General features: G+C 42.1%; 1 protein-coding gene across 2 annotated transcripts; it reads right to left on the bottom strand.

Moving 5' to 3' along the window:
- Positions 1 to 1496: 1496 nt before the first annotated feature.
- olfml2ba (olfactomedin-like 2Ba) lies at positions 1497 to 8521 on the bottom strand. 2 transcript variants are annotated; one of them, XM_085266092.1, is made up of 9 exons: positions 8090 to 8521; positions 7707 to 7970; positions 7330 to 7437; positions 6356 to 6514; positions 5450 to 5611; positions 4130 to 4358; positions 2887 to 3861; positions 2388 to 2564; positions 1497 to 2292 (listed from the first exon to the last, which is right to left on the bottom strand). In XM_085266092.1, the coding sequence occupies exons 1-9, from the start codon at positions 8255 to 8257 to the stop codon at positions 1676 to 1678; spliced, it is 2859 nt and encodes a 952-aa protein (XP_085122218.1). In that variant the 5' UTR covers positions 8258 to 8521; the 3' UTR covers positions 1497 to 1675. The 2 variants fall into 2 exon arrangements, with proteins under 2 accessions (XP_085122218.1, XP_085122219.1); XM_085266093.1 differs by having other exon boundaries at positions 7707 to 7899; positions 8090 to 8223.
- Positions 8522 to 8540: the final 19 nt, after the last annotated feature.

Here is an 8540-nt window from a genome sequence, read left to right as displayed (position 1 = left end):
CCCACAATAACTTTACAACCAGTAACAGTGGTTTAAATTACAGGTTTGAACAGTCATTCATTTTATGTCTGTATTTATGTTCTTTTCTTTTTAGTCCTTTCCTGCCTGGTTTCCTTCTATCCTCACAGCATTTGACTTTAATTAATACTTGCAAGCTATGATTAGAGCCAATTAGGTGTTATCCGTGTTTAGCCAGACAATGAAGACATTTTCTGTTAGCATCTCAAAACTTTATTGCAGTCTCCTCAAAGCAGTCTGATATGGAGGGAGTAAGCGCTTTCATGTGAGGAAGGATGTGTGGCGTATAAGGCTGAAAGTTCAAAAAGGATACAAAACCGTGTATGAATTCTGTTTCTTTGAACAGAGCTGTCGATCAGAAACATTTCGACATTATTCAGCTACTCTTTTATAGCATCCCGATGTTCATTCACCGGCCACTTTGTTAGGTACACCTGTTCAGCTGCTTATTAATGCAGCCGATCAAACTGCAGCAACTGAGTGCATTTAGGCATTGGGGAAACGACCCTATCCAACTGGTGAAACTGAACATTACAATGGGGAAAGGTGATTTAGGAGACTTTGCAGAACTTGGCGTGGTTGTTGTTGCCAGGTTGGCTGGTCTGTATATTTTTGCTGAACTACTGGGGTTTTCCCACATAGGCATACGTAGGCTTTATAGAGAATGCTCCAAAAAAAGAGGAAATATCCTGTTTGCAGCAGTTCTAAATGCCTTAGCGATACCAGAGATCAGAGAACTGTATGAGCTGTTGGACGGCATCAGTAACTCAAACAAACACTCATTAAAACCGAGCTATGCAGAAGAGCATGTCTGATTGCACATGTTGTAGTTTGAAGCAGATGGACTACAACAACAGAAGACCATGCTGGGTGCTGTCAGCAAGGACCAAGAAATTGAGGCTACAGTCTCCACAGACTAATCGACATTTCACTATAGATAAGATTGAAAAGAACATTTCTTAGTCTGAGCCTCCATTTCTGCTGGAACTTTCAGATGATTGGGTCAAAATGTGGTGTAAACAACATGAAGGAGCCAAAAGGCTCTCTTCCACAGCTCTCTTCCAATTATGTGCCCCTGAGTATTATTACTCACCATATCCATCTCTTTATGACGCAGTGTACCCATCCTTTGGTGGCTGCTTCCTGTCGCAAAGTTCAGATGAACTCAAAGTAGTTTCTTAAACATGACAATGAGTTCACTGTTACTTCACTGCTCACTCGTTAACTTGAAATGGCATCAACAACCACCAGATCGCAATCCAATAGAGTGCCTTTGAGATGTGGTTGAATGCCATCATGCAGGTATAGCTAATAAATGTTCAGCAACTATGTTGCTACCGTGTCAATATGGACCAAAATCTGAGGAATGTTTCCAGCATCTTCTTGAGTCTGTGCCATGAAGAATTAAAGCAGCAGTGTATACCTAGTAAAGTGGCTGATGAGAGTATAGAGCGCAACTTGATGTGTCGACTGAGGAGTAATTCTTATTAATTTATTTTAAGTAGAAATACAAAAAAAATCTTAATAAGAACAATTTTGAACACAATATATTGAATTTTATACATTTGGCCCCTCGCTTCTCTCCATACATGAAGCCATGTGGACTGATCTACAATCCATAAACCATAGTATTAACAATTACACTTAAAACAGATCCTTACTGAGCATCAACATAGGCAAACTTTATGTTGTATGTGACTTGGTGTCCATTGTCCCATGCGTACAAAACACCCTCCTTAGGATTGTAGTCAATCTGTGTGGTGTAGGTGTAGTTGTTGATGAAGGGCATTCTGGGAATCATTTGAGTGTTTGTGTGTGTGTCGAAGGCATATTCCAGGTTGGCGTCTCTTTGGTTATAGCTGTCAACAGCATACAGGACGCCACACACAACGAAGCAGTTCCCGAAGTGGTTTCGCTTGAGCCCCGTTCTCCAAGTGGTCTCCCTTTGCATGCTGAGGTCTGAGGGGTCCAGTCGACTTAGGACAACCACTTCCTGTAAGAAGCCCTCATCATCCAGTGCCGGGTAGATGATCCACAGGCCGCTCTCGTCCACAGCAAAGTCGATGTCCGAGTGGCTACGCCAATCCCAAGGCGACGATGAGTCTTCATACAGGGCATCGTGCAGCATGGTCCAGGCAGCCACGTAACGCTGTCGTAGGTCAAACTTGATGATGTCACGGGAGAAGGCGCGATTGTAATAGAAGGCCCCGCCATAGACCACATGGCCTGTGCCAATCCAGTTGTAAGGAAGCTTGTAGGAGTTACTGAAACGGCCTTGAAAAGATACGTAGACGATGAGATTTATTACATCTTATCAAAAAAATGTAAAATTAAAGCTAGTTCTAACTCCAAAAAGCACACATTCTTACCTTGCTTGAAAACTTCCAGGTTGCGGAATTCCAGAAGGTTGTTTCCGTAATAGAAGTTTGTCACATAAATTTTGCCATTATCAGATTTTGGATCCTTCATCCATGCTCCCTCGTTTCTGCCATAGGTGTTGTGAGTGACTGGCTCGGAGATTGTTGCCAAAGTGTCCTTGCACTCCTCTGTAAAGAAGACAGAGAGCTCTGAGGGAAGTTTTAAAGGCACTTTAACATCATCCAGACCTACGTCAAAGGGTCTGAAAACAATTAAAGGCTTTTGTTTTAACCAGCTTGAATCACGGAAAGGGGAGGGGTAACACAGAGAAGAGAGCCCTGTCTTGTAAAGTTCGGTCATTCACAAACAAATATCAGTTTCTGTTTCTCTAAATGAAAATGTGAGGTAAGTCCGTACATTTGAAGTGACATATGCTGACAGTAATTTCTGGCTATACTCTGGCTCTGGCTGCAGGTGGACACAGATGGCACAACGTTCTTTATTATTTACCGGGTTTCTTTGGCCTGGATTCCTCATGCCTCTGCATCGGTTCGTCTAGTTCCATGTGTCCTTCCTCTTCCCAGCTGATTTTGTATCTCTGTTTGACCTGAGCAGCCTGTTTGGTAGTGGTAGTGGTGGTGGTTGAAGACGAGGTAGTTAATGCTGCAGGAAGCAAAGCTGTTGGTGTCTGTGGCAAATCTGAGCCTGAGAAGTTGGTGGATGTTGTTTCTTCTGGTTGTTTTGTAGTAGCAGCCTGTGTGGAGGTAGCAGTTGTGGCAGCTGTTGTGGGATGTACTGGTGCTGTGGTCGGGTCAGCGTGGGTTGTGAGGGTCATAGTAGACTCCAGGCTGGTAGTTAAAGGCTTTGTTGTTGGATTTAGTTCAACAGAGCCTGGATTAGCTGAAGTACTGCCAGCTATGGTTTGCAATTGGTCTTTTAGCTCCAGACCAGAGGGTTCCTTCACACTGGTGGGTGTATTTGTTGTTGTGAATGCTTGCGCATTTTCCTCCATCGTTGTATTTTCAGAGGCTTGGACTGAGGTTTTGTTCTTTTTCTGCTGACTAATACTTAAAGAAATGTTTGCTGCTTCAGTCAGCGAAGGGACTGGTCTGTTGGTGATTCCAGCAGTGACTGTTTGAGTGGTCTGAGGCACGAAGTTTGTGGTCCTTTGTTTGTTTTCTGCAATAGGCGGTCCAAGGCTGATGCTTCTCACTGTGGATGTGTCACTCGGTGCAACTGAAGACACATCCACTGATGTGGTTCCCATGGCACTGATAAACCTTTGATGAGTTTTTAAGGGCTCAGTTTCTTTTGTGTTTTTTGATTGGCTGGTCTTCTTAGGTGCGTGCAAAGGACCTGTTGTTTTTGTTCGAAACAATCTCAGTCCTTCTCTGGTCCAGGGCCGAGGAGATCTGGGTTGAAGCAGATTCTCTTCGATAAAGAGGTTATCTGGGCCGTCACCGCTCAAACCATGATACTCAAAAACTAAAAGAAAGAGAGGAAAAAGATTTGAGTACCACAAGAAAATGTTAGAAGCAGAGTTGAAATACAATCAGAGTTCTGCTGTTTGTTAGCTGAGAGCCAGCAAAGCTTCTGTGACCATCTCTCACTGCTACGACACATCCTGAACTGTACAAATGAATATAATTATACATCCAGAATAAACACTTCTCTCTTTAAACACTTTAAACACTAATAAACACTTCTCTCGTTGCTTTAATGCCGCTTAAGGTAACAGACAGATTGCACTCACAGTTCTCTCCAGGCTCCCCATCATCTGCCACCATCGGATCAGGCTCAGATTTATAAAAAGTCATTCCTCTGATAATCATTCCAGATGATCCAGCCTTTGACACCTGAGAAGCCTCCTTATTAGCGCTACTTTTGAGGGTCACCTGAGGTCTGACCTCAGTGATCTGACCAGAGCCGTCTGTGTGTAAGAAGGGTTGATTTTCCGCAATGACCTTCCCGTCAAGCTTTTCCTGTTAGACAACAAGGTACACACAACTTCTGAGGAAATCGTTCACTCTGTATTAAGAAGAGATCAATTACGACCCTTTGGCTATAAACTGTACAAACAGCTGTCAAGAATTTGGATTGGTGTAAGAAAGACATTTGTGAAATCTTGAATCATAACATGTTATTCAAAAAGTACGTTATGTTTTTTATTTTTTACTACCAGCAAAAGAGAATTTGGAGTTGTGTAAATAATGAGTCGGTGTGTGGCAAAGAAACTGTGTTCAGATCTAGTGAGGAGAATAGCATAGAAGAGCTGAAACTCCAACAAGCTACAATGATCCCAAATGATCCCACAGTGCAGAGGAAAGTTTTAATCAAAAACCTAATCTAAAACATTTGCCTTGTTTTACTGTCACTTTAATAACCTTGTTGGATGTTTCCTGTAAATTTTCTAGTGAATCAACTGTGTTTAAAGTCCAAGACCATGCAATCCTCCTGGATGGGCTCTCAAGTTTATACTCAAGCTGTCAGGGACCAGGGCCCAGCAGTATGCTCTGTGGTCTGAGGTCTGCTGTCGTCCTGCCAATCCTTTCAATTACATCAATAACTTTCTTTTACACGTTTCTGGGCCTTAATCATGGAGACAATGATTTTTATGAAGGACTTTGTGGAAAGAACACGTAATTGTTCCTTTTGCTTTGGAGGAATGTTAGCAGGCTAAACAGAAACATCTGACTGTGATCACTTCTTTGATACGTGTTTCCTTCAGCCAAAGCCTTGCATTCAATATGAAATATCAGTGGTGCAAATTAAAAGTGACTCCTGATACAATGTTATCTCAGTATATTACCCATGATGGCTTGATGTACTGCAATCATGCAGTACTTGATGCAATACTTACTGAACCATGTAGGTATTCTCATTTTTAGTAACAAACATTTGCAGTTGAAAATAATTTTTTTGTAGCTGTATTTAAATAGTTAATAAGAAAACAGTTATTTCACTAAATACAGGGAAATAATTACCTGTAGAACCCGGTAATTGTTTAGTTGCTACTATGTTATTACAGCGTCTCCATAGATTAAGCCTGTGATATCAGTATTGTCACACTTACCTCTGGGTCTTGATTGGCTGCTGCCCTGCTGACCTCACCAACTGTCTTCCCATCCTTATGCTGATTTGGAAGAGGAGTAGGTGGGCTTTCAGTCACACTTCCTTGAACAGAAGTACTTTCCCAAAACTTCACCTCATCCACAGATGGATTCAGAGACACCAACTGCATGCAAACATGGTGAAAGGTAAACAGACTGGTTCTTATAGAGCGCTTTACTCTCGAGTATTCAAAACACTTTATACACTTTGCCTCATTCACTTTTCTCTATTTTCTAACATTTACACACATCTCTCTACAAGTGACCTATTCATTTGCTATAAATGAAAATAATTGCTATGAATATAACATTAGATGTGCCTGAGTATAAGCCATCAGGCGAGTAAGCTGTTTGGGGCTGTATTTCTGGAGGTAGAGCAGGTCATCTAATTAAAAGGTTGGTGGTTTGATCCCTGGCTGCTCCAGTCTGCATGCCAAAGTAGTCTTGAGCAAGATACTGTACCCCAAGTTTCTCTTCGATGGGTTCATTAAAGTGTGAATATTAGACAGAAAAAAACGCTTGTGTGAATGAAGCACATCGTATAAAATGCTTAAGTGGAGTAAAAAGTGTTAGTTAGAGATAAATGTACTTTATGTAGGCAAAATTTGTTGTCTAATTTAATGACAAAAACTACAAACTTTCTTGGTTTGTGAACTGAATAGGGAATAGTTAGTTACAGTATTTTGTTTTCCCTTCGATAATATTCACATTTTGCACCAATTGTTACCAAGCAAAGACAGAGTTTGCTATGGTGCTAAAGACAGGCAAATACATATCTGTGGAACTCAGTAGTTATGTAGTTACTATGTTATTACAGTGTCTCAATAGGTTAAGGCTGTGATATATCCATGTTAAGATGTTACACTTACCTCTGGGTCTTGATATGCTGCAGCTCTGCTAACCTCTCCAACTATCTTTCCATCCTGAGGCTGATGGGGAAGCGGAGTCGGGCTTTCAGTTAAACCTGTTTGACTAGTAGGACCTTCCCTGGGCTTCACCTCATCCAAAGGTGGATTCAGAGACACCGCCTAAATGCAAACATGGATACATCAAGCTACTAACATAAGTGTTATATTTTTGTTAACGATCAGCAATCATAACACTAGCAGAGGAAGAAAAAGTATTTTGTTAATATATTAATATGAATTAAATCAGGAAACCAATCAAAGTTTTAAAGCAGCAAAAACAATGACACACATAAAAAAACATCTTGTAGCCAGTTGTAGACCTCGTTTCAACTCTGTGGTTCAACTTTGGTAGGTGCAGGCTCCTATCTTTATTTTTTGGCGAACAGACTGACAGCACGCTCTGACAGGTGTTTTCAGTTATGAGAGTTGTACTCTCGTCTGCATAAGCACGCAACCCTCTGGTTCATTTTGCTGCACCTGTTCGAGGGGAAAAACTTGATGGTTTATGTTGCTATTGGCTCATTTCAGTATATGGAGTTCAGTGAGTTCAACAAACTCCCAACTGCTTCACTCGAAGTCCATGTGAGAAGAGCATAAACATTCAGGTAATGTATTAAATGTGCTGCTTTTAGGTAATTTGGAACTTCTATATGTTCGTGCTGTAATTACAGTTTTGCTCTTGTGTAAGTTTATAGACTAAAGCCCAACAAACACGTACTGTATAAAAATCTCTGGTAATTTACTGACTAAGAAAAAGGATCCAAAGATCCAAAGAAAAGCTCTGGCAGATAAAGTTCCACATGTAACAGAAACTCTGAGCACTGCTTCCTGGTCAAGCTTCTTGTAAATCTGAAAACAGCACCTAAGGGAGTCTTTAACAGGACCTCCAGAAGCCACCACTACACGCACACCTGTTGTGTTTTCTGTTGCGCTACCTTTTCGATGTGATCCACGCGATCAATGAGCTTGTTGGTAACGGAGTGCAGCTTCAGTAGATCCATGCCATAGAAGGATCCCTCCAGCAGCTCAAGTATGGTGGACAGCTAAAACAACAACAACAAAAAATGATCAAGTGAATTCCGTCAAAGTTAAAGAATTCATAACATAGAATGCATGAAGTAGGTACATCCCCAGTCCATTCAAACTCTGGTTGTGGTAAAATATTGATTATCCTTTTCGGAAATTGATAAATATCAGACATCCATGCCACCAGGGGTCCAGGTCCATCTACAAATCAACAGTCAGATGTCGCTGGAGCATGAACACCTGCGGGGAGGCTCTGGCATGATAAATGGTCAGGAGGAAACTTCACCTTGACATTTTCGTTCCCAGCTTCCCTAAGCTTTTTTAGCCTGTACTCTCCCTCGCAGGGGTTGACCGCTGATGGTGGGGCGATGCAGGCGCACTTGCACTCCGGTCCAGAAGTGATGGTCTCCACGGTGTAGAAGTCTTGCGCAGAGGCGCTCCCTTCTTCTATCCGTCGACAGGCGCTCCTGCTCAGGGGTCTGACAACACATTTACACCGACAGTCAGAGCCTTCCGACAGGGCTTTCACTTTGTCATAATCACCCAGCAGCTATAAAGAGAAGAGGACGGATGTATTTTCCACCAGCAATCGGGAACTTTTCAATTTTTGCGCACAAAGTGTAAAATGCAGGATATAAGGAAACACATTAAATGAGCTATTTATCCTACCTTGGAGAGAATGTTCTGTCGGCCTTCTATCTCCTCTTGCAGTCTGTCATTTTGCTCTGCACTGCTCTCAAGTTGGGACCTGGGATTTTCAGCCAGGGGCTTTGGCGCTCCAGATCCCCATGGAAAAAACGCGCAGCTTATCACGATGACAAAGCCTAACTTGTACATTATGTGAGGCTCACAGTGCGCAGATAAAAGAAATAACAAATAGCCCGTCACCAATAAATTCAGGTGCACGAAAAAGTCATAGCCTACCTCTGATTTTAAAAATCAGAGAGTGCGTGAAAAAATGACATCAAATATCCGGATTAGGTTCTATGGGTCATCTTTTTCAGAGTCACAATGAACGCAGACTGAAGAGACTGAAGAAAGAGTGCACCCTGTGGGAGAGCAGCCGGCATCTGGTGCTGGAGCTACGCTGACAGGAGGCGGGCCTGATCAAACTGGCGAG

Source organism: Mchenga conophoros, linkage group LG23 (genome assembly GCF_057382185.1).
Source record: "Mchenga conophoros isolate Kocher_MC1m ecotype Shallow Benthic linkage group LG23, M_conophoros_male_GT1.1, whole genome shotgun sequence".
Classification (NCBI taxonomy): Eukaryota; Metazoa; Chordata; class Actinopteri; order Cichliformes; family Cichlidae; genus Mchenga; species Mchenga conophoros.
Note: the sequence above shows the minus strand (reverse complement) of the source record. Positions and strands in the feature narration are given on the sequence as shown.